General features: G+C 45.1%; 2 protein-coding genes across 8 annotated transcripts in view; one reads left to right on the top strand and one right to left on the bottom strand.

Moving 5' to 3' along the window:
• Window positions 1-1,538: 1,538 nt before the first annotated feature.
• NPY5R (neuropeptide Y receptor Y5) overlaps window positions 1,539-27,056 on the bottom strand; it is a 26,853-nt gene continuing 1,335 nt past the window's right edge. Inside the window, exons 1-3 of one of the 6 annotated variants that reach the window (XM_081926138.1) lie at window positions 13,275-13,327; window positions 12,205-12,303; window positions 1,539-3,640 (exon numbers count right to left, since the gene is read on the bottom strand). In XM_081926138.1, the coding sequence (XP_081782264.1) occupies window positions 2,309-3,631 (1,323 nt within the window). In that variant the 5' untranslated portion in view covers window positions 3,632-3,640; window positions 12,205-12,303; window positions 13,275-13,327 and the 3' untranslated portion in view covers window positions 1,539-2,308. Of the gene's footprint in view, window positions 3,641-12,204; window positions 12,842-13,274; window positions 13,622-17,402; window positions 18,077-27,056 lie in introns of those variants that run through there. The other 5 variants (XM_081926137.1, XM_081926139.1, XM_081926141.1 and 2 more) reach the window with 5 other exon arrangements.
• The window catches only part of NPY1R (neuropeptide Y receptor Y1), a 20,600-nt gene continuing 16,923 nt past the window's right edge, over window positions 23,380-27,056 (top strand). The window contains exon 1 of one of the 2 annotated variants that reach the window (XM_081926122.1): window positions 23,380-26,932. The gene's annotated coding sequence lies outside the window, so the exon portion shown is untranslated. Of the gene's footprint in view, window positions 27,026-27,056 lie in introns of both variants that reach the window. The other variant, XM_081926121.1, reaches the window with a different exon arrangement.

Genomic DNA, 27,056 nt, shown 5'->3' with positions numbered 1-27,056 from the left:
ATATACACAACATGGGTATGTGCTAAAATGTAATGCTGGTTCTTTCTTATCATTGTCTCTTCCTGGAAAACAAGACCCCAAGGTGGTTATCACCAATGGAAGCTAAGGCTCGGAAAAGACTCAATATGGAGGCCAAATGGCCGAAATATTGGGAAATATTAGAAAAAGATGGAGATAATTGGAGGCTGCAGAGTTTGGAGAAATTAAAAGATAAAGTGCGAGATTGGCTACATTATGCTCAGATTAAAGAGGTTTTTAATTTGGATAAAAAAATAGGATTCCAGGTGGAAAAATCGAAGCTAGAAACAGAATTGTTAGAACCTAAGACTAAGGTACTTTCAAGAATGTACAACTTGCTGTTAAAATGGAACACACAAGATGAAACGGTTAAATCAGCTATGATAAAATGGGCACAGGACATTGGGTATAATATCATGTTTGCTGACTGGGAAAAGTTATGGACCACCAGTATGAAGTTCACGGCATGTAATGCCTTGAAAGAAAATATTATGAAAATGATATATAGGTGGTACATGACTCCAGTCAAGCTTGCAAAAATATATCATCTGTCTGACAATAAATGTTGGAAATGTAAGGAAACTGAAGGAACGTTCTTTCACCTCTGGTGGACTTGCCCTAGAGTTAAGGTTTTCTGGGAAATGATATATAATGAGTTGAAAAAGGTATTTAAGTATACCTTTCCTAAGAAACCAGAGGCCTTCCTTTTAGGCATTGTTGGCCAGAGGGTGCTAAAGAAGGACCGAACATTCTTTATGTATGCAACAACAGCAGCAAGGATACTTGTAGCCAAACATTGGAAAACCCAAGACTTGCCCACACTGGAAGAATGGCAGATGCAACTGATAGACTATATGGAACTTGCAGAAATGACTGGCAGAATCCGAGACCTGGGAGAGGAAGCAGTGGAAGAGGACTGGAAGAAATTTAAGGACTATTTACAAAAACATTGCAAATTGTATGAGTGTTAAGAAAGATGCAAGAGTGTAAATAACATGGCACCACTAAGCTAGTTGAAAAGATTATGAACATAAGTGAAATCTAAGAAAAGATAAGTTTTGGATAAATATTATGTCTAAATTAAGTATTTAATGTCTGGATAAAAGTATCTAAAGCTAGGGACACAATATTGGAAATTTATAAAATAAGAATTGAAATAAGGTGATAATTTGCTGGTTAAAGTTTTATAAACCAGGAACGCATTGTCTCTTCCTTCCCTCTATTGTCTTATTTAGATTGCAAGCTTCTAGAGCCAAAAACTCTGATACAGTAGTACTAAACAATAGAAAGTCATCATGTATGCACAAGCTTCTTTTCAACCAGGTTTATCCAATAGCATCCAGTTTCTTAAAATAGAAATTGTTTATATCAAGCAATAAAGAGATTGCCTTATTTATTCCATTCACACAGAAGCCAACAATTTATTTAAAAAGAAATATTGCCTAAAGAGCAATGGGTTCACTTAGGACAACGATACATTGTTCTTAATATTTGATTGTTACCTCATGACAATACAAGATTTGCAATCTAGATATCTTTGACATGATGTTAAAGCAGCTTTAGAAGGAACTTTGTGGAACTGCGTTTCAATATTGCATTTCTGCTTATAAGGTAGCATCCAGTGATATTTTTCTAGAAAGAGAGGTTCCGGGACTCACCATGAACGCCTCTCTTGTTCTCTTATAATGGCAATGGCGTGCATCTGAGAAGTGCAGGAACTGAGTTCTGGTGAAAAAAAGCCCTGGTAGCAGCCAACACAGTGCTGCTCCTGACACAAGGATTTTTGACTACAAAGGAGACCTTCCCCTCTGTTTTCTTCTCTTTGAGCATCCTCTAAATCTGTCCGGGGGATTTCCCCAACCCTCTGGAGCAGATTTGGGGAGGGCATGGGGTTTATGGGTAGAGGGAGGGGAAGTTCCCTTGCACAGGTCAGAATCCTTGCACTACCAGAAATACTTTGCTGGATGCCACCCATGGTGTACATATTGAAAACGGTCTGTTTCTTTTGTACATCGAATAGATGCCTCCTGAAAGAAAATCTGACATGAGTGGTTGTCATAGAGGGAATGATGAGAGGATTGTAGATTGACCAGTCAAACCTTGACACCTGGCATGTTTACAAACTGAGAAGTGTTATCAAATCATCCAACCACTGAGTTAACCTTTGTCACATTAAATGGCCAACAGGAACTTTCCGTAACGCATTTCGGCAAGCAGTCAGATGATATGTTTCACAGTTTGAACCTGTGAGGATAATAATTTGAGATTCATTGTTCCATTTACAGCAGTTTTATGATAATTGTAAGCATGGAATAAGGGCCATCAAATCAGCTTTTATGCCGTTATTAAGAAATCCATATAGAATGGGATTTAAACAGCAGGACATCATGCCCAGCAAATGACAAATACAGTACACCAATTTAAAATGCTTGTTTGAGATGAGATTGCTATTAAAATCTGTTACAACATGGAAAACGTGAAGAGGCATCCAACTGACTGCAAAAACTATGATCAGCACCGTCAGTCGGCAGAAAACCTTCCGAGACCTTTTCCTAATCCGAGTGGTGGATCGGGCTATTGTAATCCCATCCTGTGTTTCAGAACTCTCTGGTTTCACCTCAAAGCAGATGGGAATCCCTGGGATGAATTTGCTGGACGAAAGATGACTTCTTTCTGTCCCTGATGTTTCAGGGAGATCCCCAGAAGTATTGCCCCGATGGTGCCTTAATATTGCTGGCACCACGCTAGCTGTCTTTTTGCTGTACCTCCTCCGATGTTTCCTAACCAAACTATAACTCCACCTCTCGGAGCTAGAGAGCTGTCCCTGAGGCCCCTGGCTCTTGGGTGCATGGAGGGTTAGGTTTATCATCTTGTTCTCTTCCAGTTTGTTTTCTTTGCCTGACAATCTGGAACTTACGGACCTGCAGACTCTGGTGTGACTGACGGTGAGGCAAACCAAAGGCAAAATGTACTGCATGAGCAACAAAGAAATAGTGAATGCAACCCTGTAGCATGTAGATGGCCAAGACTCCACACACAAGCGCTTGCTTTTCAGTGCTTCCAGGTGGAGATCTTCGAGCTTGTGGAAAACAAGCAGAGGGGAGCAAATGCCTAAGCCAAGAGTCCAGATGGCGAAAATGAGGTAGCAGCCGTGTCTCAGCGTCAGGTTACTAGAAAGAGGGTGGCGGATCAAACGGTACCTGACCACAGCAATGGAAATCAGCATCCAGGTGGACAGCAGGACAGACACGCATTGGAGGAAAGGCATCACATGGCACATGACTTCGCCAAACATCCACTGATCAAGTAGAACTGAGGTCAAGGTGAAGGGAGAGCAGAAGACCACCACTAGTATGTCGGAAAAGGCTAAGTTGCCAATGAGGAAGTTTATTATGGTTTTTTGCTTGCACTTCATTAGAGCCATGAGGATCAGCAGGTTTCCTATGAAGCCAGCGAGGCTGATGAAAGTGTAAAGCCCAATCAGGAAGTACTGAATGTCATCTACACTGTTTTTATAGTCTTCCCAGGTAGGAAAATGGGAGCCCTTGGAAGGGGCTGAGTTGTTCTCTGTGGCAAGTGTCCTGTTACTGTAATCTTTGAGGTCTCTGTCCATAATGAAGTCCTGTTTGGAACCAGAAATAGAATGATTATGAGCTGCAGAAACAAGGGCACTCATGCAAACCACATTTCAATACCTAATAAATAAGTGTGGTGCTGTAATTTTACTTAAGTTAAATGGCAAATGTATTCCAAAGAATGTATTCTATCCAAAGCTAAATTTCCCTCTTAAAAATTTCAAAAAACAGATTTTTCTCTCAATCATCTTTCAGAAGCAGCTTTTTAAAAATGATGCTCCAAATGTATTTCCCACCTTTCTCAAGGCAAGTTGCAAAACAAGAGAACTAAGATAATACATAAATAATACAAACAACGACACATATCACAATCAGCTAAAAAAGAAGCAGCAGTGTAAAATCAACTTAATGGAAATAATTTGCAAAAGCTCACCAAAGTGAAAAACTGTCTGCTGACTGTCTAAAAGCAGGAGGCTACTCCAGCTCTTGGATGCAACGGCCAAACTCTGTGCAGTACCCAGCCATAGTACTGAAAACGGTTCTTTTCTGTGAGAGGAGAGAGAGAACACAGGCAGGTTCTAAGAAACATCAGAACTTCAAGGACAGTCTTTTGTACAGCACATCATATCTGGTGGTAACTAGAACAGTGGTTCCCAAACCTTTCCCTCCTGTTGACCACTTGAAGACTGCTGAGGCTTTTGGCAGATGACTTGATGATTTTAATTTTGATTTCAAATACAATAAAATGCAATATAAAAGAATGAAAAGAAGCAATAAAAATACAATTGAAATGAGTATGGATATTTAACGTGTTGGATGTGCCATCTTCTGCCTTCAACCACAAATCCACAGAAATGCCACGGACAACAGGAATGAAGCTCGCAAAACACTGGTGATTCACAGACCACAGTTTGGGAGCCTCTCAACTAAAGCATGAACCAATGAGACTACAAAATTATTTTACCAATCCCCCTTTTATTGTACTGCGACTCCTTTTCTCCACCCACACATAGCAGTTAATAGCAGCCATACTTTCTACAATACAAATAATTCGTATTATGCAAAATGTGAGTTCTGCCTTTCCCTTCCACAAACATCTGTATTATTTGTTATGGAAGGAAATTTTCAGATTGTGTACCAGCAAGATTTTGGGTACCGCATATGTGCTACCAGTAGCTGTATTATTTGTATTTTGAGGATCAGTATTTTGTCTGCTTATATATAATTTTGCTGGGATGAAATACCAGTCTCTGTTTAAAAAATTAAGATAAAATAAAAACCTCACAAAAATACAGAATTCCCTGGAATTATTCCAATAGTTGATTCTTCTCACTAGGCAGTCAGCATTAATGTGAAAAAGCTCTTCAGTGGTGTCAAGAGATGGCTCTTGATTTTGGTTACTAGGGTGAAGTAAGGACCTCTTCTGATTAGATAAGGGATTTTTGTGTGCAATTAACATGCTGGGGTTGTGAGTTACTTTTTCCCCCTATCCCCTTTTGCCTGAAATGGATTGGTAATAAAATACCATTTTCTTTTGCAAAACGACACCACACATTCCCTGAAGGTTACTGCCTTATATTTGATCATTAAGTTCTACAGCACTCTTGAAAAACAAATAGAGATAGATGATATAATTCCAGCAGCTTAAGTTCTCTAGCAGGTGCCTATATTTTGTCAGCATGAAAATTGCTATTGATTGCCTGTATCTCGGTCACAGGCTTCACTAGTTCCCTGCCCACTGTGAAATAACCAGACCTCTTATATACTTTAAACAGCCTGGGATAATTTTTCTAACACCATTCTGAAAAATGGGTAGTAAGCGTATATTGAATTCTTAAACCTGCTTAGGCGAACAGGGCTAGCCTGAAGGATGTAAGAGATCTGAGCAAACCCAGACTTCACCTTTCTGATTCATGTATTATATTTTCTCATTGGTTACACTTATACAAAGAGGCACACACTTTCTCATGCTCTACTCATTCAAAGCCTGGAATCTGCCAAAGGCCAGACAGTGGGGCCATTGCTGTCCCAAGTATTTTGCATTTAATAAAAAAAGAGAACACAATCATTTTGTTCTTTCCAACTGATTGAGAGACACTGTGTTCTAAAATAACTCTGATTAAAGACTACGAGCCTATTCTCCTAACCATGGCACTTTAGCCTATAGAGGTTGCTTGATAAACTGTCTTTGGTTTCCAGTCTATGGTGCACCAACCATGCCTCTATACTTTATGCATTAAGAAGTCCTTTTTCTCATGGTTCCCAGCAAAATTATATTCTCTGCATGGCAGTGTTTGCATATGATCAACTTGCCATGCTCAAAGAATCAAAACTCACAGGCTCTTCTCACATCTACCATGATGATCATAATGAGAATAGATTAAGATACGGGTAGGTAACCTGTTTTCCATCAAATGTTTGCCATCATACTGCAATTCCAACCATCCTTGACCACTGGTCATCTTGGCTGGGATGGATGTACGGTAATTTAAAGTCCAACAACATGAGGAAAGCCACAGGTTTCCCCATCCCTGGATTAGGAATTTGCGTATCACAAGGAGGAAGTGATATCATCATTGATGGTCCATTCTATTTCCAGCCAAAGCTTTCTGGGAAGTCAGAAGCATGAAGGCAACAACTGCTTCCTACTGTTTGTCCACTGTAACTTTTAGATTGCTTTGCCTCCCCTAGTTTATAATATGCCTTAATACCAGCAGAGGCACGTGCTATCATTTTGAGTGACAGCAACCCTGGCTCCCGAGAATCAGATGTATTGAACATAGATTACAAACCACATATAAGAAGGGCCAAGACATGATTTTCCACTGCTAGTTCTTTCTTTCATGAGGGTGAAAATGTATTCCTGTTAGACTTTTGATTTCTGCCAACAGCTTAACATGAATGAATCAGGGGTTGTTTGTTATGGAGATGAGGGATTAGCAAACCACATGGGCTTCTCTTCAGAATTGCAACATACTGTAGTATTATTCATGAATGATACCAACTAAATAGGCAGCCTTTTTACTTACTGTTGCCTCACCCCAGCAGCCAGTCCTACCATTGGACATAGTGGTCACCTCAGGCATCTGATTCTTGGTGTCACAAATTTGGAACAAAGTGCCATCAATATACAGATCATACCTAGCTCTGGCTCTCTGTTCTATCTGAAACAGGAGAGGTGGTTGAGATGTTAGATCAGTGCTTAAAGGCAGTGATGGGCTGGATGTGGGCCAATAAACAGAAGCAGAATCTTGAAAAGACAGAGGTTTTGCATGTCCTCATTTCTCATGTCTAAGAGGTGGGGAGACGGCCTGCCCTGGATGTGGTTGCACTCCCCTGGAAGAAGCTTGGAGATATTCCTGGATTTAACACTGTCATTGGAGCCTCAGATGACTTTAGTGGCTAGGAGTGTCTTTTTCAGCTCCAGCAGGTTCACCAGCTACAACCTCTTTCGGACAGAAATGTCTTGAACTCCATGCTCTGATAACTTATTTTGCAATATGCTCAATGTGGAGACATTCTACCCTGGCACCTGAGGTTTCACTTTCCTGATCTTCCAGATCTCTTTTAAAAAAAACACCTTTCAACTGGAGTTATCACTGGGGTCATATGCACTTACTGGCACAGATGAGAAAGCGGAAAGATAAATTTACTGTAACAAATACATGGATTCATTCAAGTTTGGCCCATTCTGTGTCTTACTTTCCTCCATGTTGCTTCTGGGTAGTGTATATGGTACAGTTAGCTACCACGGGAGACGAAACCATTGTTTTTACTCATGATGTAAAATGCCAACTGGCAAGAGAGGACCTACTTCTTCTCTTACAGCTTTTTGGGGGGTCTTTCTTTTCCTCCAGGTTCAAGCAAACAGCATATTTATCACTAGGCAATCCCCACTGCAGCAGACAATTGCTGTACCCAGTTCTGTCACCTTTTTAAAAAGAGATTGATAATTTTGGCATCCCTGAAGTCTGCTGGGATCGCTTCTCTCTCCCAGATTTTTTTGATGAGCTTGTGAAGTTGTTGTGTAAGTTCAATTCCACCCACTTTGAAGATTTCAGTAGGTATCCCATCAGGTCCACTGGCTTTGTTGTTTTTCAATTGGTTAATAGCTGTACACAACTCTCCCAGATTTGGAGATACTGCAAGCTCATCTCTAATTTGTTTTTGCGGGATTTGTGAGAGGACCTCAGCAGCTATGGGGGAGTTGTGGTTAAGGAGATGTTGGCAGTGTCCTTTCCAGCACAGTGCAATAGCTTCTTTATCTTTTAGAAGTGTGGTACCATCTGCTGAGCGTAGGGGGGCATATGCCATGATTTATTGGTCCATAGATGGTCTTTGTGGCTTTAAAGAAACTCTGTGCATCATGAGTGTTGGCTAAGTGCTGGATCTCTTGAGCTTTTTTTTTTAAATCCACCAGGTGTTTTTTAGTTCTCTGGTTCTTAGCATTGGCATATGGTTTTTTTCTTAGTGGCACAGTTTCCTTCTCTTTGCCAGATCTGAAATGCCTTCCTTTTCTGGTCAATCATGGCATTCAATCTCACTGTCATTCTCATCAAACCAGTCCTGGTGTTTCTTGGTTTGGTATCCAATAGTTTGTTCACAGACTGCAATAATGGATGTTTTTAGCTTGGTCCAATGTTCCTTGATGTTATCAGGGAATTCTGAAAGCAGATGGTCCTTAAGAGTCATTTAGAAGCAATCCCGCTTAATGGGAACGTGAAGGGCTTGAGTGTTCATTTTGTGCCTTGGTTTTCTTCCCTGAAGCCTGCGTTGAGGTATAATCTTGATAGCCATCGTGGCGCGTATTAGTTGGTGATCTGTCCAGCAGTCGTCGGTGCTCGTCATAGCTCTGGTAAGGAGCATATCAAGTTGATCTTTGGCATGGACAATAACATAGCCTAAGAGGTGCCAGTGGTTTGACCGAGGATGCCTCCATGAAGTTTTAAATTTATTTTTCTGTCAAAAGAGTGTTTTGGTAATAACAAGGTTGTGCGCTGCATATATCGTCAAAAGTAAGATTCCATTCTGGTTGCTGTTGCCAACTCCTTCTTTCCCAATAGTCCCAGGCCACAGATCAAACTCTCACCCAACTCTTGCATTAAAATCACCCAGAAGGATAATTTTATCTTCCTTAGGCGTCTCTGATAGGATGGTATCCAGCTGAGAGTAAAAAATGTCTTTAATGTCTTCATCAGCACCCAGTGTTGGTGCATAAGTGCTTATAATAGTAGTCTGTTGGTTTTTTGTGAGCTTTATTCAAAGGGTTGAGAATCGCTCATTAATGCCAGTAGGGACTTCTGACAGGAGCTTCACAAGGTCGTTTTTCATAGCGAAGCCTACCTATGTATTCAATGTTCTTGTTCAGATTGACCTTTCCAGAAGAATGTGTAGCCTCCTTTTTCTTCCTTCAGTTGTCCCTCGCCAGCTCTTTGAGAGTCTTGAAGCGCTGCGTTTAGGACGTTCGCTGTCTGTGTTATCTGACAGTCCATATATTCCATGTTCCAAAGTTCAATTGTCTTTTACGACCCCTGGGTGGTGACCCCACTGGGCGCGGTAATCCAGTCAGGGAAAAAGGGAGGCAGACTATGTTTAGGGCACCGTTTTCAGCCCCTTCCCCTTTTTTGGGTGAGAAGAGTGGATCCTTAAAAGGGCTGCTCAGTCATGGATACAGCTGCTGAGGTGCTCAACTGCCTCATTCCTTGAGTCAGAATGACTGACTGCTCATGTGTCGGTTCATGACTAGGGGCTTCCAGATTTCACATTCCTGCCTCTGTAGCCATTTAGTGATCGCCATGGGGGGGGAGGGTTTGTGGGGGTTGGGTTGGGTTTTTGGAAGACGCCTGTGTGTGAATTTGTTTTATGTGTAGAGATCAGTGCACGCTGACCAACGCACAGTCTTCGCAGTAGGGCTCTGTTCTGATGGCATGAGTAGTCACGACAAACTGGTGGATCCTATCTGCTGCAGCCTTCATCTGCCTTCACAGCCGTTGTAACACACTGCTTGTTATCATCCGCCTGTTCTGCCACTGAGGACTTCTTGGATCATTCTTTGTCTAGCTCCTTCCCTGTTATGTACTAAGCTTGGATCCTAGAACAATAGGCAATAGGATCCTAGAATGCAAGAACTGATTGGCTTGCAGGAAAAGATTAATCAGGCTCCAGGAGGGAAGCAGAATCAGCCAATCAGACGGGACTCATTGTGTAAATAATGTATATAAAGGCCTGAGGTTTGGGGGGAAATTCAGTCACTGTTTTACATGCTGCAATAAAGAGCATTAAATCACTACAGGACTCTGAACATATTTAATTTTCTTTGACCTTACCGCCATGGGTGACCCTGCTGGGAGTACGAGATTCCCAACGGCTTCACTCACAAGGGTCATAGGAATGTGCAAGCCCACTCACCATGACAAGTGAGAGAACTGAGATAGATTGCACTGAGCCCTGGTCTCATTAGACAAAGCGTTCCACCAAAAAGGCTCTGGCTCTGGTCGAGGACTGCTGGATATGTTTTGGGCCAGGGACCACCAGTAGGTTGCTGTTAGATGAGCGTCACACTCATGGGGGTGTATTGGAAGATATTTCCCACAGATAAGAAAGGTCACAGACTGTTTAGGGCTTTAAAGATTAGCACCAAAACCTTGAACCTGATTCAATACTCCACCTGGCGCCAATCCAGCTGATGAACAACCAACTGAATGTGGGCTCTCCACAAAGTCCAAGTAAGAACTCATGCATTTTAGACCATTTGGAGTTTCTGGAGCAGTCTCAAGGGTAGCCCTGCATATCTCTCTCTCTCTCTCTCTCTCTCTCTCTCTCTCTCGTTTCTACCCTGCCCTCAAGGCTCAGGTGTACAGCAAGTTAAAGTAGTCTAGTCTGCAGGTGACTACTGCATGGATCACCATGGATAGGTTGGAAAGGGACAGGTACGGTACCAATCTCCTAACCTGACATAGATTAAAAAATGCCAGTTTGGCTACATTTGTGACCATAGAGACAGAAGCCGCCAGGATCACACCGGGACTCCTGATGGTGGCTACAGGTGACTATTGCACCCCATGAAGAGCTGGGAGCAGGCAAACTGAACCAAAATCATTCTGGCCCAGCCATTGGAAGACCATCTTTAATAGATAGAGATTCAGCCGTTTCCTCTATCCCAGCACACCCACCTAAAAAGTGGTCTGTATATCCAGGGTAGCATCTGGCCAGGGCCATGAAGCAGTAGATCCATAATGTTTGTGGTCAGATCTGTGGTTATGTACAAGATATTTGAATAAAGGGTGAATTTGGGGTTCCCCAATGCAAAAAGCAAGAGGATCCGTGAGGATCCGTGCTTCAAAACCACATTTTTGGGCCATGGTATCACCAGGAAGCCATAGATCCGAGGTTTTTTTTGTGTGTGCAGGCTGTGCCCCTGGACATGATGTGTGATTTGACAGTGAATTTGGGGTGGCCCAATGCAAAAAGCATTAGGATCCGTGAGGATCCGACCTTCAAAACAACATTTTTGGGCCATGGCATTGCCAGATAACCGTGGATCCATGATTTTTGTGGTGCAGGCTGTGCCCCTGGACATGATGTGTGATTTGACAGTGAGTTTAGGGTGGCCCAATGCAAAAAGCGTGAGGATCCATGAGGATCCGGCCTTCAAAACCACGTTTTGGGGCCATGGTATGACCAGGAAGCCGTGGATCCGTGATTTTTGTGTTGCATGCTGTGCCCCTGGCCATGATGTTTGATCTGATGATGACTTTGGGCTGATCTTGTGCAAAAATCATGAGGATCTGGCCTTCAAAACCATGTTTTTGGGCCACGGTATGGCCAGGAAGCTGTGGATCTGTGATTTTTTGTGGTGGATGCTGTGCCCCTGGCCATGACGTGTGCAAAAATCATGAGGATCCATGAGGATCTGTGTTTTTTAACCAGGTTTTTGTGCCCCTGCGGCCCCACGAAATAGTGGATGCATGCTTTTTTTGATGCTGTCTACAGAGTAAGACATGGTCTACACTAGTATCATGGTGGTTTTACTTAATTTGAATGAAAAAATCATATGAATTCACGAGGATCCGTCTAGATCCGCCTTTTCGCTTTTTCCCTTCTCCAGCTAGGACTGGAAGACTATTTTTCTGAACCCTGGATATCTGTTGCTAAGCAGTGGATGACACTGAGTTAGGTTGCCCAGTGGTCTGATTTGGTATAAGGTACAGTGGTACCTCAGGTTACATACGCTTCAGGTTACAGACTCCACTAACCCAGAAATAGTGCTTCAGGGTAAGAACTTTGCTTTAGGATGAGAACAGAAATTGTGCAGCAGCGGAGCGGCAACAGCAGGAGGCCCCATTAGCTAAAGTGGTGCTTCAGGTTAAGAACAGTTTCAGGTTAAGAACAGACCTCCGGAACGAATTAAGTACTTAACCCGAGGTACCACTGTATTGTTCTCGGTTTCTATACATTAGCTATGCATCCAAAAAACCAGCACATAAATACTTAACAATTTATTCTAACAACGCAGTGCTAAACATATCTTCTCAGGAGTAGCTCCTAGTGGGTTCAGTGGTCTTTACAAATAATCTTTAATTGTGAATCTGCCAAATGGATTACAACTAACCTGTTGCACCACCGCGAATCCAGAAGGCAGAGTTTCTGAACGCTCCGTTTAAGAGGAAGCCTGGCTGATATTCCCCAAAAGAGCAAGAGTTTGATTTAGCTTTAGATAAAACACGAAACGTGGGATAATTAGAAACCGATTGGCAGCCAAGTCAAGCACAAGGCAATTAGTGACGGTTTGGCGAATTACGCCTTCGCCTGTGGCGGAAAGTTTCCACCTTCTTCTTCTTTATATAAAAAAAGAATATTTCCCACTTCTATTTCAAGCAAGGCTGAATAAAGTAGGAAACGCTCATTATCTGAAGGACGCCGCAAGAGAAGAAGTTCCTTAACCCCCTAATATCCAAAGTAAGGGCGTTTTCAGAGAAGGGTTCCCCCGTCTGGGTCGCGCGTTGGAGGGCGTCGCCAGGGGCGGGTGGAAGAAGCAGGGCCCGGAGATCCTCGCCCCTGCTTCCTCCCCAGGGCCGCCTTCTCCCCTTCATCCACCACCTAACCGCGCGGCACTGCAGACCGCGGAGGGAGAAGAGAAGGCAGAGATTCGTTCTGGCACGGAGTCGAGTTCCCTGGGTTCCTGGTGCGAAGAAAACGCTCTTTTTGGAGCTTCTGGGCGCACGCAAGCTCTCCAGCCGATGGGCGCGCTGAGAAGTGTTTTGGGTTTAAGAGGGAAAATGGGGAAAGGCGGGTTTGTTGACAAAGCGGTTATGAATCTCAAAGGCGCGTCGATGAAACCGCCGTAGGCAGCGACGCGGAGTCAAAGCTACGGAGGATCGGGGCTGCGCGTCTTTCTTTACTGGCCCTGCGCGCCTTCCTGGGGCACGGCAGCGGGGCCCTGTCTCGGCGTCTCCCCCGGACCTCGCGCTCGCTCCGGAGGCTAAGCTCGGCTTCCAGAAACCTTCCGGCAGCAGCGCCCCCCGAGGACCGGCTCGCCCCTGGGGCTCCGCTTTGTGCCTGGTTTGGGTCTATCAAAAGCGCCCCCGGGCAGCCAGGAAGCAGCTCTCGCCGACCCGCTAAAGCTGCCTTGCACTTGGGCATCTGCCTTTCGAAACGCTTAGCGGGGAGAGCAGCGCTTACCCGGGGTCTCGAGGTGCTCCGCGCCGGATGGGGAAGAGCCAGGCTGCCCGTTCCGCGTCCGCTCGGTTCCAAGGAGATGTGCGCTGCTGCTGCTGCTGCGCACAGCGCGCTGCCTCGCCTGGCCCCCCGACCGCAGCGTCTCCCTCGGCTAACTTTCCGCCGGATCGATCTCCCTTCCTCTCTCCGCGTCGATTTCCCAATTAAGATGCCGAAGGGGGGTGGGAGACACCAGCCGCACCTTGCCTGCCTGCGTTTTTTAGGGTCCGCTGCTGCAAAAGCTGCAGGAGGTGGAGACCGGCAGAATCCTCGGGCTGTAACTTCTGCTATGGTGGCATATTGGATAAGTTGGTCGTGCGCGGAATATCCTGCCTGGCGAGTTAGTCACACAAGGAGATTTATCACGTTTGAAATAAGTCTTCCTCTTCCTCTTTCTCCTCTTCTTTAAGATTTGTTTCTCATAATTCACACTTTGTGTTACTAGGAAAATATCGTTCAGCGGTGGAAGGAAGGGTTTTCCCTTCCCGTTCGGACTGCCATGCTGTTAACCTGTGCGAGGTGAGAGGGAGATGCACTCTGCATATGCTGAACAATCCCCTCTCTCTATGTCATTATTTCCATTGTCCAGAGCGGAGTCCTGGTGTTAAAATGACGTTCCACAGCTGAGCTCTGTGTCAATTTAATCTCTGCATTTCCCTATTTTATTTCACGAAAAAGGCCACTCTTCACCATTTTATGGCAGGACTTTGGCTTTTCAGCCAAAATGTTTTCCCAAGCATCATTTCAAAATTCATCTGCTTCTTTCAGTGCTGTGGGGAGGGGCAAGGTAGCAGACCCTTTAATGAAACCTACAAGCCCATCACACCTGGACTTCATTTTATCTAGGAACATAGGAGGCTGTGTTACATCATCGAGCCATCGATCTCCACACTGACTGGCAATCGCTTTTCAAGGTTTCAGACATTCCAGCCCTGCCTTGGGACACAGGAACTGACCCTGGGTTCGTCTGCATGCAAAAGGCTCATAGACTAGAGGGCCACACTTAAAATTAAGGGGCCAGCCCCCCTGGAGCTGTTTCTTGTTTCCTGGATGAGTTTCTTCCCCTGCCACCCCACGCCTAGTTATCTTCTTTTCTGACTTAATTTCATCACAGACATCACCAATCCACTCACACTTTCTCCATTAATTCTAGCGCAAAGGTGTAATTATATGTTCTTAGAGTCCCTCTTAGGCTTACCTGAAACAGCAAAATTCCACCTGGAACACATTTTTGCATAGGAAATAGCCTGTATGAAAAAGGTTTGTATATTATTATTATTGTACATACCCTTTTTGTGTATGTGCAACTGGAAACAATGGGCGATCATTTCCCAATGTGTATACATACATACAATGGGACGCAGGTGGCGCTGTGGGTTAAAGCCTCAGTGCCTAGGACTTGCCGATCGAAAGGTCGGCGGTTCGAATCCCTGCGGCGGGGTGCGCTCCCGCTGCTCGGTCCCAGCGCCTGCCAACCTAGCAGTTCGAAAGCACCTCCGGGTGCAAGTAGATAAATAGGGACCGCTTACCAGCGGGAAGGTAAACGGTGTTTCCGTGTGCGGCTCTGGCTCGCCAGATGCAGCTTTGTCACGCTGGCCACGTGACCCGGAAGTGTCTCCGGACAGCGCTGGCCCCTGGCCTCTTAAGTGAGATGGGCGCACAACCCCAGGGTCTGTCAAGACTGGTCCGTACGGGCAGGGGTACCTTTACCTTTACTTTATACATACAGCAGCATGCACGAATATGAATCATGACACCAATTATCTATACTAGGGTGGGAAATGCCCTGCTCTCCAGATGTTGCTGGACTTCACCTTCCATCAGCTCCAGCCAACATGGCCAATGGTCAAGGATGATGGGAGTTGCAGTCTAGCAACATCTGAAGAGCTGCAGGTTCCCATCCTTCATCTACATCAATCTTTGCCAATATGGTACCCTCCAGATGTTTTGGATACACCAGCCCCAGCCAATACAGTACAGCCATACTGGAACTGATGGGAATTGTACTCAAAGACATATGGAGAGCATCAGACTGGGGAAGGCTGAGCCATGCAATTATTTCATGCTAGTTCCTTTGCAGTAGAGCAGGCATAGGCAAACTCAGCCCTCCTGATGTTTTGAGACTACAATTCCCATCATCCCTGACCACTGGTTCTGTTAGCTAGGGATGATGGGAGTTGTAGTCTCAAAACATCTGGAGGGCCAAGTTTGCCTATGCCTGCTCTACTGCAAAGGAACTGGCCTGAAATAATTGCATGGCTCAGCCTTCCTCAGTCTGATAAAGTAAATAAAATTTATTATTATTATTAGTCCCCAAACACCTGGAGGGCCAAGTTTGCCTATGCCTGCAGTAGAGTATTCCATGTTGGTATTTGTGTCTTCTTTAAAGCACCCCTTGCAATATAATTTCTTTTCACCTCCATCCTTGATCAAGAAGGTGGGGGCTTTTATAATTGTGGGCAAGTCTTTCCTTCATGCTAATTGTCCAATTATTTTGAAATGTTCATATAGGGTAGAAGAGAGACCAAACCCACTAATTGACTCTGGCCTTTCAACTTCAGATTTATGGATGGATGAAAGCAGTGGTGCAATAACAAAGGGAAATGCATACTTTGTCAGGGTTCACATAAGGAGTGGGCTTCAAGAGCTCTTGCATAAGAAAGCATTCAAAAGAAAGGCTCTTTTTATTTGTTATGGTGTTTATTTTAAACGTTTAAAACATTTAGAATGTATGTACAGCGGTACTTTGGTTGTCGAATGGCTTAGCTCCCAAACAAATTGGCTCCTGAATGCTGCAAACCCGGAAGTAAGTGTTCTGGTTTGCAAACGTTTTTTGGAAGCTGAATATCCGACGCAGCTTCCGCAGTTCTGATTGAGTGCAGGAAGCTCCTGCAGCCAATAGGAAGCCACACCAAACGGACTCCCGGAATGGATTAAATTTGAGAACCAAGGTACCACTGTATTCCCATTCTTATCTCAGAGTGGTGGTCCTTTGATAGCCAAAGTGGTAATCATCCCCACACAAGAAGGAGGGATCCCGAGGCTTGGCGAAACTCCCAAAGTTTGTTGAAATACAAAAGCGGGTGGGAGGGTTAGAAGAGTATTCTGGGCATCAACCCCAAAAACAGCCCAATCAGGAATGAGCATGCTCAGTGGCCGCAGAATGCAGGGTGAAGGAATGTGGGAAAGGGAATGAAATGGAGTATCCGGAACAGGAGCATTTTGCACTGAAACATTTTTCATAGATTCAGATGGCCAGAATCTCAGCAACACTGCACTTTGCAGTGTGACAGACGCTCTGTAAGGAAAGCTGAAAAAATAAAAGAAGGTTTCAAAGGGTCAGAAGATCAGGGGGCTGGCTCAAAAGGGAAGAAACTAAACTCCATGGCTTACCCCATCCAAGTCCCACTTGTTTGTGTTTTACTACCACTGTCTGATGGGACACAGGTGGCGCTGTGGGTTAAAGCCTCAGCATCTAGGACTTGCTGATCGAAAGGTCGGCGGTTCGAATCCCTGCTGCGGGGTGCGCTCCCGCTGCTCGGTCCCAGCGCCTGCCAACCTAGCAGTTCGAAAGCACCTCCGGGTGCAAGTAGATAAATAGGGACCGCTTACCAGCGGGAAGGTAAATGCCGTTTCCGTGTGCAGCTCTGGCTCACCAGAGCAGCGATGTCACACTGGCCATGTGACCCGGAAGTGTCTCCGGACAGCGCTGGCCCCTGGCCTCTTAAGTGAGATGGGCGCACAACCCCAGAGTCTGTCAAGACTGGCCCGTACGGGCAGGGGTACCTTTACCTTACCTTTTTACCACTGTCTGAGGCAGTATGCCTCTGAATAGAAGTTGGGAAACACAGGGGGAGGTGGTGAGAGTGCTGTTACCCTCAGGTTCTGCTTCTGGGCTCCCCATGGGCACATCTGGTTGAACACTTTGGGAACAGGATTCTGGACTATACGGTCTTTGGCCTTGCGGTGAGAATTTACTTCTAAACCACCTCTCAATAGTTCATGCCCAGGTGATGGAATGACACTTTAAAGAAAAACACAACCAAGAGAGAAATATGAGCTCAGCATCCACCAGGGACCCAGTTTGAGCTACAGTATTGCAATAGCAACAGTTACTCAAACCAGGACTTCAGAGAACCACCAGTTAGGAGAACTGTGTTTGAGACATGTTTTAACACAGCTTTTATAGGGTTTTTCGCTCATAGAATGTATGCATGAAAGGGAAGGTCACAGGTCAGGGAGCTAAAACTGTCTTGCTTGGCTTCGTTAGCTCATTCCATCCATTATCTTGGGTGCCCCTTGGCATCTTAGGATTTAACATTTTACTCACTTATTGTCCTTTTTCTTGACATCCAGACCCTCAAAGAGTGCGCAACATACAATTTCTATAGTTTCCTATGCCTGGAAGGATTCAAGGTAATTTCACACTAACATTCCATTCCTAAACTATGCAAACAGCACTTAGAAAGATAGGAGGGTCAGGGCTGAGAAGTCCACACGGCATAGAAATTAGAACATTGATGCATAGGTTCCATTATAGAGTGTAGATGCAGGGATTACAAAAGTACATACATTTTTATTCAATGCTAAATTCTATACATTCTATCAAATGCTAAACGGGTTAACTAATTTTATAACAGCTTGATCCAGCAGGGCTCATGTCCTTGCATTTCTTCTGGCTGAAGTAAAGCCATGGCGATGACTATAGTCTTTATTCCCCCATCCCATCTATGCAAGCCATTAAAGAGTCACACTTTCTTGAAGTTCTTCTGAAACAAAAGGTCACATCATTATTACAGGGGACGTCAAGGCAGGAGTGTGGAAAAAGCTTTATTGAAAGGGGATCTTTTAGAGAAGTGCAAAAAATGCTTGGTTACACCCCTGTCAAGGGGCTGTTTTAGGGACTTCTGAATATTTCATGCTGAACTTAGCCTGAACTTTAGATTATACGTTCTGTGACAGCTCTGCCGTTTCTTTCTGCGAAGTTAGAAGTTGCTCAGTGGAACATTTGCGACTTTTATACCACAGCCAAAGGAACAGAAGCAGTGCTTGTTCTGAAGTGTGGGATGTGGCCACATCCGTACCTTACATTTAAAGCACTATAATAGCACATCAACAGCCGTGGCTTCTCTCCAAAGAATCCCGAGAACTGATCAATCATTCTCATGGTGGTTTATGAATTATTCTTCCCAAGAACCTCTGGGGGTTGTAGATCTGTGCGGGGAATAGAGGGCTCCTTAAAATTCCCAGTGCTTGTAACAAACTATAGTTCTCTGGATTAATTGGGGGGAAGCCATGACTTTTAAAGTGGTATTGGTTGGTTGGTTGGCTGGCTGGCTGGCATCCATCTGCTTTGGAAGACAATGGAAGAATGTGACTTTGAGGGTGAAGTCAAATTGTTAGAAGGTTGCAGCACCTGCTGCAGACACTGATACAGGTGAGACATGTTTTGTTGCAGCTGGGGCAGATGATGGTGTCCAGTTGTGCTGCTGCAAATGCAGCATGGCGTTTCTTCTCTCTGTGCTCCTACCAGCAGTCATTCCTCCTCCAGTCACTGCTACGGATTGTACTGCAGTCGCCAGCAAGGGATTCCCACATGGTGGGGTTGATGTTGCCAGCCTTCATGCCATGTTTGCAGACATCTTTTTAACACAGAGTTTGTCCGCCAACAGGCCTGGGGCCTGAAGCCAGCTCCCTGTAGAGCACATCCTTGGGGATCCTGCCATCTCCCATTCTGTGGACATGACCAAGCCAGGAGAGAAGTCACTGAGAGAGGAGTGCAAACATGTTGGGAATGTGAGCTTGGGAGAGCACATCTTTGTTTCAGACACTAGCCTGCCATGTAATGCGGTATAAGTGTGCTTTAGATCAGTGTTTCCCAACCTTTTTTGGGCAAAGGCACACTTGTTTCATGAAAAAAATCTCGAGGCACACCACCATTAGAAAATGTTTAAAAAATTAACTCTGTGCCTATATTGACTATATATAACTCTCTTTAATAGGAATCAAATAAACACAAAGAAAGTATTTTATAATTACTTTATTATGAAATATTAAGTAAACAGAAATATGAAAAATTATAAAATACTTTATTCAGTGCGCCTTTTGTCCCTTTCCTCGAAATGCTCCAACTCAATGTTCCTCCGCGGGCTGGCCATTGGAGAGCCGTGTCGCCCACACCGCAGCCCAATACAATATGAACCCTCCCCTCGCAAGCGGCAACCCCTCCACACTCCCCACCTTAAGCCTCCACACGCGCCCTGCCCAAAGAGATGCCTGCCCGCGCGCGAGGGGATCCTTTACCTCAGCATCCCGCCAAAAAAAAAAAAAAAAGGGCGGGAGACTGCGGTCCCTCAGAGGCTGGGCGTTAGGAAGAAGCAGCCGCCTTCATCCAAGCAGGAGCAGCAGCAGCTGTAGCTGTAGTAGCGCCAAGCTGTGCCGGGGACTCCGTGCCCATGAGGGGAGGGAGGGGAGAGAGAGGAGAGGGAGCAGGTCGCCCTCTTAAGTCACGCGCGCGCAGGCACCACCACGCATCCCTCGTGCCCTCTCGCAGAGCCCCTGCTCAGCACCTCCCGCCTCGGGGACGCCCGTCATGAGCCGCTGAGAGGCCGCCAAGCCTCCAGGCTGCTCCCATTCAGCCTTAGGCGCGCGCCCGCCTCGGGAAAAGCGGTGCTGGGAGGCGGAGAGAGAGAGAGAGAGGACGCCGCTGGCCGCGTCCCACCCTCAGTCAGTCGGCTCGGAGCTACTGAGGAGAGGGAGGTGGGGACGACGGCGCATCTGTTCCGCTCGGGGCCAGCGCGCCCCCGCCCCCCTCTCCAGAATCCCCAACTAAATATGATGCACTAAGGGAGGGGGGAGAACCCACCCACAAAGAGGAGCCTTTCTGCAGGGCGCCTAAGGCCTCTCGCCGCCCGACTCGCCCTCCTCCCTCCCACGGCACACCAGGCAACGTCTCGCGGCACACTAGTGTGCCGCGGAACACCGGTTGGGAAACACTGCTTTAGATGTGTGGTGTGGTGTGACTTCTGTTTAAAAGCACAGTCTCTTTGTCTGTTTAGGAAAGTGCTGGGTACATAAGATACCTTCTGAACATACTGTATGGGTCTCCCAACTTTTACAACACAGTGCTATGTAAGTTTACTCTGGAGAAAGTTCATCTGTGTTCAAGAGAACAATAGTTCCCATTCTTTCCCCAGACCACTTGCAAATTGCTTAGGGCCTCAGTGGACTACTTTAGGATCTCTCTGCCTATTGTAGCAATTATAATGTGCCGTTCTAAATACTGTATGGTTTTTTATTGTATTTTATTGCTTCAATTGTTTATTATACATTGTGTTTTATTATATTGCTTTTATTGCAATACAATGAAATACAATATCAGAAATAAAAGATGCAATAAAATGCAATTATTAATTCCTGTATTGCAGGGGGCTGGACTAGATAACCCTTGGGTCCCTTCCAACTATGAGTCTATGAATTAAAATCAATAGGAATATTTAATATGATGAATGTGTCATCTTGTGTCTTCAACTTGAAATCCACAGACATGCCACAGCCCACCCAGCTGATGCTTGTGGAATAGAGTTTGGGACCTGCTCAATAGAGCTTACCTGCACGTAAGTGTACAGAGTTTTGCACCCTGATGTCATAACTTTTTTTTAAGTCAATCTATTTGTTTTTATTGCTAGATTTTTTCCTTGTCTACCTGAAGGACAAGGGGACACTTAATACTACTGAAACTTCTGCTCAAATCAGTAAGATAAAACTCTGTATTAAACTGTAGAATGCATTATCGTAAAACCAATGAATATTAGCTCATGTTTGCTAAACCCAAGACGTTTAATTTATCTGTCTCTTTATTTCTATTGTTCAAACGAGAGTGCAGATGCAGGCGTTTATGTAGCCAAAATGGTGGCATCCATGCTGAAAAGTGAATTCTCAGGAGACTTGGGGGAATGGCAAAGTACAAAAAAAGAAGCTTAGGGGGAAATAGTTAAAAGTAGCAAGTAGGGAGGATAACCCAATGAAGGCTGAGTGTGTTGAGTTGCTGTGACTGCTGGTTGACTGTTGGGGTGGGTGGGAAACAAAAAACCAGGCAAGAGATCACAGAAATGAAAGAAATCATAGAATTGTAGAGTTGGAAGGGACCCTTAGGATCATCTAGTTCAATCGCCTGCAATGCAGGAATAATGCAGCTGTCCCATTTGGGGATCGAACCCACAACCTTGGCATTATCAGCATTGCACTCTAACCAACTGAGCTATCCAGGATGGATTAGAGTGTCTTGGACGAGGGTATAGCTGGCTGGCTGGCTGGAACCCTGAGCAAAAGCACTCCACACTGCAATGTTTGTTTCAGGTCACTTACCTTTAAAAAATATTATTACCAAAGGAGGTCAGGGTGACATACACGAGTTTATTTATCACCACAGCAGCCAAAGGGCAGTCTGTTAGGCTGACGGAGAACGCCTGTGTCAGCTTAAGTCATGCAGCGAGCGAGATGGCTGAACAGGGATTTCAAGACATGTTTTCCTAATCCATTAAATCACAACTGGGTGTTGAATCCTACCCGGCAGCCCAAATAAGAAAGTGTTGCAGCATTCCCAAAAGTAATTTCTGTGGGGAAGAAGCTTCACAGCTTCCACCAAGAACAGCTCTCACCTTCTTGAATACAGTGTTCAAAGGGTACAGCCATTAAGGCTTTAAAGTCATGATAGAAAAAATGTGTGTAGACTTGAAGGGACTTCTACGGCTGAAAACAAACATTTTGTGCCCAGAAATTAATAGGGAAACAGCTTGGATGATGGAATAGTGGTGTTGTGTGCTTGCGCTGAACAAATCTCTGTCATCTGCTGTATTAGGGGGGCTCTGCTCCTCTGCTGTGCTCACCAACCGGCTTCCAGTGCTGCTCAGATTCACTCCGCTCTGGCCTCCTCTTTCTCCACAGCTCACTCCCAGAGGTGGACTTTGGTAATATGGTGCCCAGAGTGAGGCCCAAATTTGGTGCCTCCACATGGACCTTCTCAATTATGGATCTTCTCAATTTTGCGTCCACTCGGCTTGGTGTATAGTTAGCACAGAGGCGCACACAGAGCTGGACTCTGCAGGTGAAACATTTTATAAATTCTTTGTGATAGCCAGATGCAAAGGGTTCCATCACACTCTTTTGCAGTCTCCAGATGTCACTCCTGGAAGTCCTGTGCATCTCACAAGTCCATGAGATATGTAATTCTATGCCCACTTTACCTGGGAATAAGCCCCATTGAACTCAGTGGGATTTGCTGCTGAGTAGATGTGTATAGGATTGCACTCTTAGACTTAACCAGGTCTAATCTGAAGTGAATCCTATTCTCGGGTGAGTAGAGGATTGCAGTGTTTGTCATTATGCAATGCAAATCCACCCCCAATCCTTTATGCAAATATTGGGAGTTTATATTTCACAACAGCAGCTACTGAGAGGTTTTTGGTTTTAAAGAAAAATATGAATGCAACTGGGTTAAGTTTTCAACTGTTTATTTTTTCAATAATCCCCACCCCTTAGGAGTTGGAGTAGGGAAAGCCCAAAACCATTAGTGTGCTTCACTCAATAAACCTTCAGATTACATTTTTCCACTGAAGCAGACACGTCAATAGGCAGGAATCTGTTTGAGAAGGGCTGGGAGTTATAAAAGTATGAAGTTTTTTAATGCATGGTAGGCATTAATTACAAGGCTAATTCAATGTTCCTTAATGCCTAGAAAAGAGCAATACATTCTTGATCTGTTTTGCCTTCCTAATTATAGATTGTTGGATGCTGATTTTATTACGAACTTGGCACTTTTGGGCAGGATTTCAAAGCCCAGTTTAATTAAAGCTGCAATGTTCTCTGCACAATAACTTGGGAGTAAGTCCCAAGGAACTAATTGAAACCTACTTTGGAGAAACATGCAGGGGATTCGTCTGCACAGCAAACTAATGGTATCATTTGGTGAGTTTGGTGGGGTGGGGGAGGAACAGAGCGCTCACAGGGCTGCCGTCCCATCAGATTCTGCCTCCCCAAGCAGCTGCTTCAGTCCGCCTCATGGGTGAGTGGTCAGATGGGGAGGAGGCAGTGGGAGGAAATGGGAGACTTGGGAGGAGACCCAGCAGGTTGGGAGGCAATGATCAGGACCCAGGTAAGGACTCCAGTGGGTGGTTAGGACAGCAACTGGTCCAGGTGTCAATGGATACTTTGCATACTGCATCCCAACCAGCTAACTTGACTCCACAGCCACCTCTTGTTAGCAAAGAACCATACTTCTCAAGAGAGGTGCCTATGGATAAATTGGACATCAAGGTAGCCCCACCTCTATCTTCAAGGCTGTGAAGGCAGCCTCAGTGGCATGAACACAGTTTGCACGCTCAGCCTACTTGAAGGAGTGCCCACTTGCTTGCCCAGTCTTGAGGTTGGGGACAACCACACAAATGACCGTGTCCTCCCCACTCTGCAGAAGGAAAGCTTATGGGACATGGCAGCTGTTTGGACAGCATCTTAGCTTACACCTGGCCATGTACCTTAATGCTCTGCTGTGCCTTCTGACTTTGTAACCTGTAACATGAACTATGTTGGGGCGCTGTAGTGAATTTTGGAACAAGCATCATACCTGAGCCAAGAGTCCAAATACTGAGTCTGAAACTGGGAGCCAGGACACCTTTGTACTTCTGCATTCATAGCTTCTGAATATACACACACTCTGTCCTCCATCCGAACGAACAACAGTCATTATCAGACATCAAGGACACCTTCCAGTCAGGCAAAAATCACTCAAGGAGGGTGTGAACCAAGGCCAGTGAGGGGGCTGGCCTGGAGTTGTGGATTTGGCCCATGAGCCGAGTTTCCCACCTCAGCTATAAAGGGAACCCAAAAGCAATTTGGCCAAGGCACTCTGCACCACCTGTAGTTTTTAAGGTTTAGAATTTGTGACAGAAGCTGAACCTGGACAGGACCAAAGCATGGCTGGCAATAGCAAGATCTGCCTTCTCCAGAAAAGGATGCAGCTGGTGCACAAACAAGGCTATGGAGAAATGCTCATAGTTGCAGTTGGAACCTGAACATCCAGGAGCCAAACCCTGTCTAGGAGCACCAATGAGTTTTTAGGTGCACAATGATCATCCCTTGCTCGATATCAGAGAGATACTAAAGTTAAATCAAGATATTAGGCTTTAGTTCAGTGGTAATCTGTGTGGTTACCCTCAAGGGGTTATTGGGCAAGAACTCCCATCAGCCCCAGCTGGTATGGCCAAAGGGTAGTGATGATGGGAGGTGTAGTCCAAAAACATTGGGAAGGCACCACATTGACTACTCCTGCTTCAGTTATCCCAAACCCGTCTCAGAAGCAACTACATGCAGTCTAAACAGGGCAACCAGAAGCAAAGGAGGGACTTTAGAAAATAAAATGAGTTTGGCTTAATATGCCAGGATGAAAAAAGCTGGGCTAGTGAAACACCCTCATCTGACCACCTAGGCCTTATGGATATGCTCTCCACGTACTGCATCTGGGTTAAACGCAGCAGTCAGTCTGACATTTTCTTTCCTTTGCCAGTTATTGTTTAATCAATAGTCTTCTTCCAGGAGCACTGAGATGTGTATCTGTTTAGTATCCTGAGTCTGTTGGGAGTATGACTGATAATTATTCATGGCATTCATCCGGCAATTTGAAATGACAAGCTGGCCCTTGGCTTGGAGCCTGCCACAACAGCTACAAAACAAGGTGCTCTCAGTTGGGTTTCTTTTCCTTTCTTTTCTTTAAAAAAAATGAATGTGGCCTTGGACTCGCAGCCTCTGAAGCGTGAGCCACCAATATGCAGGATCTATTCCGTTTTTCGTGGGTGTCAAAAATCTATATTTCTCTTACATTTTAACTTTGGCAGCCAAAAACCACCTTTCTGCACCAATCACAACAGTCACATCCACGGGCATCAAACTTCTGCTGTTTTTGCTTTGCTAAGCCTGGCCTAGGGAGTTCTGCACACAAGTTCAATGAAACAGGCTCAATGTACATACAGCTGTATGCTGTGACCAAGGTGCAGAGCTACTGGTGTCCAGAGGGTGGCTGCTGCATGGCTCTGCCCTATCACATGGGCTGCAACTACAATGGTCGGACCCTAATATGACCCAGCATCAGCTGCCTGCCTCAGGATGGGTCTCAGAAGGAGGTGGGCAGGGGACGCAGTCCCTCCTTTCCCTGCTCACTCAGATGCCCTGTACCACGAGGGAACAGACCTCTCAGGGAGCACAAGCAAGATGGCTGCTGCTGCCACCAGAGCGTATCACAAACTAAATAATTCTGTATGTGGTTTACAAAAATTCATTGACAGTAATCAACACCGTCTAATGCTTAAGAGTTTTAAATGCTATCTACAATGCCGAAATCATAGTGACATACACAATTCAATATATCGAAGTCAAACATTCCAAATAGAAAACTCTTATCTTTGTAGTTGTCTGCTGTAAGAAGAAGGATCCAGGATGTCTGGCCGTGGCAAGAAGCCAGCAAAGCCTGCAATCAAGGTTTTTTTTTTTTAAAAAAAAGGCATTCCAAATATTCCTGCAATGAGTCCAAGAGCATAATTCTCGATGTGTATACTTGTTGCTGGTGCAATTGCAACAGAACTCTGACAATGAGATTTCAATCTCTGTTTCATGAATCTTCTTCTGGTTAGGCCAAAAAGGAACTATGCAATGGCAATTCACTGCTCAACCGTTGCATGGTTCCTTTTTTGGTACATTACTGTCAATGAATTTTTGTAAACCACATACAGAGTTATTTATTCTGTGATATTCTCTGTATTCCTTGGAAAGTGGTACTGAGCCACCATTTAGCCTCGGAGGCTAACTAGGAAGGCCATCAAAACACAAGGACCTCATTAGGCTCCCCTCTGCTGCCCTATGCAATGAGCCGCTGGATGTCGCTTTTGTTCCATGGCTGGAGGTAGTACGCTTTTGAATTCCAGGAAAGCACAGGGAGAGTGCACTTCTGTTTTGGTTTCTCACAGGCATCTAGTTGGCTGCTGTGAGAAGAGGATGCTGGCCTAGGTGGGCCACTGGCCTGATCCAGCAGGCATTTCATATGTTCTGTGGCTGCACTTGCTGTGTCTCCTGGCCCCACCCTGGGTCGGTCTTGCACCCTTGTCCAGTGTGTCTGTTGGCGTGTGGGTCTGCCCAGGGAGCTATATAGAAGTGATGTCATGTGGACTCTCTTTCTTCCCTTGTGTGTGTTTGCTGAAAAACAGTAGTTGTAAGTGTGGCATTCGAACGGAGCCCCCGGTCATCTCATAGACTATTGACCCGTACACCACTAATCCGCTGCCACCAACTAGGTCCTCCCCGGTAAATCACTTAGTCTCAGTCAGGTTCTTAAGTTAACAAAGAAGAGTGTAGTTTATTGCAAACACAAATAAACTTTAACTGCATTCAAAATGTTGTTACTCTTTACCTTCTTAGTCTTATTTTATCCTGTCTCTTAACTCTTCTACCTCCCCTCACTCAAGAACCAACTGCACTAACTGTCTCTCTAATTCCAACTGTCGGCCAACTGCTTTCCCAACTGCCTTTTTCCAACCAACCAACCAACCAAACCATGGACTAAGCCCTTTTATAAACAGGTAGGCTCTGCCTCTGGCTTTTCTATTAGTCTACCTATTAACTCTTTCTCTTCCCCTGTACAGGCATTTTAAAAAGAACGGGCAAATGCCACAGTAAGGAACACATGTGGACTCAAAGCCCTGC

This window comes from Podarcis melisellensis (genome assembly GCF_964234715.1).
Source record: "Podarcis melisellensis genome assembly, chromosome: 9".
NCBI classification, from domain to species: Eukaryota; Metazoa; Chordata; class Lepidosauria; order Squamata; family Lacertidae; genus Podarcis; species Podarcis melisellensis.
This window is presented reverse-complemented; position numbering and strand designations above follow the sequence as displayed.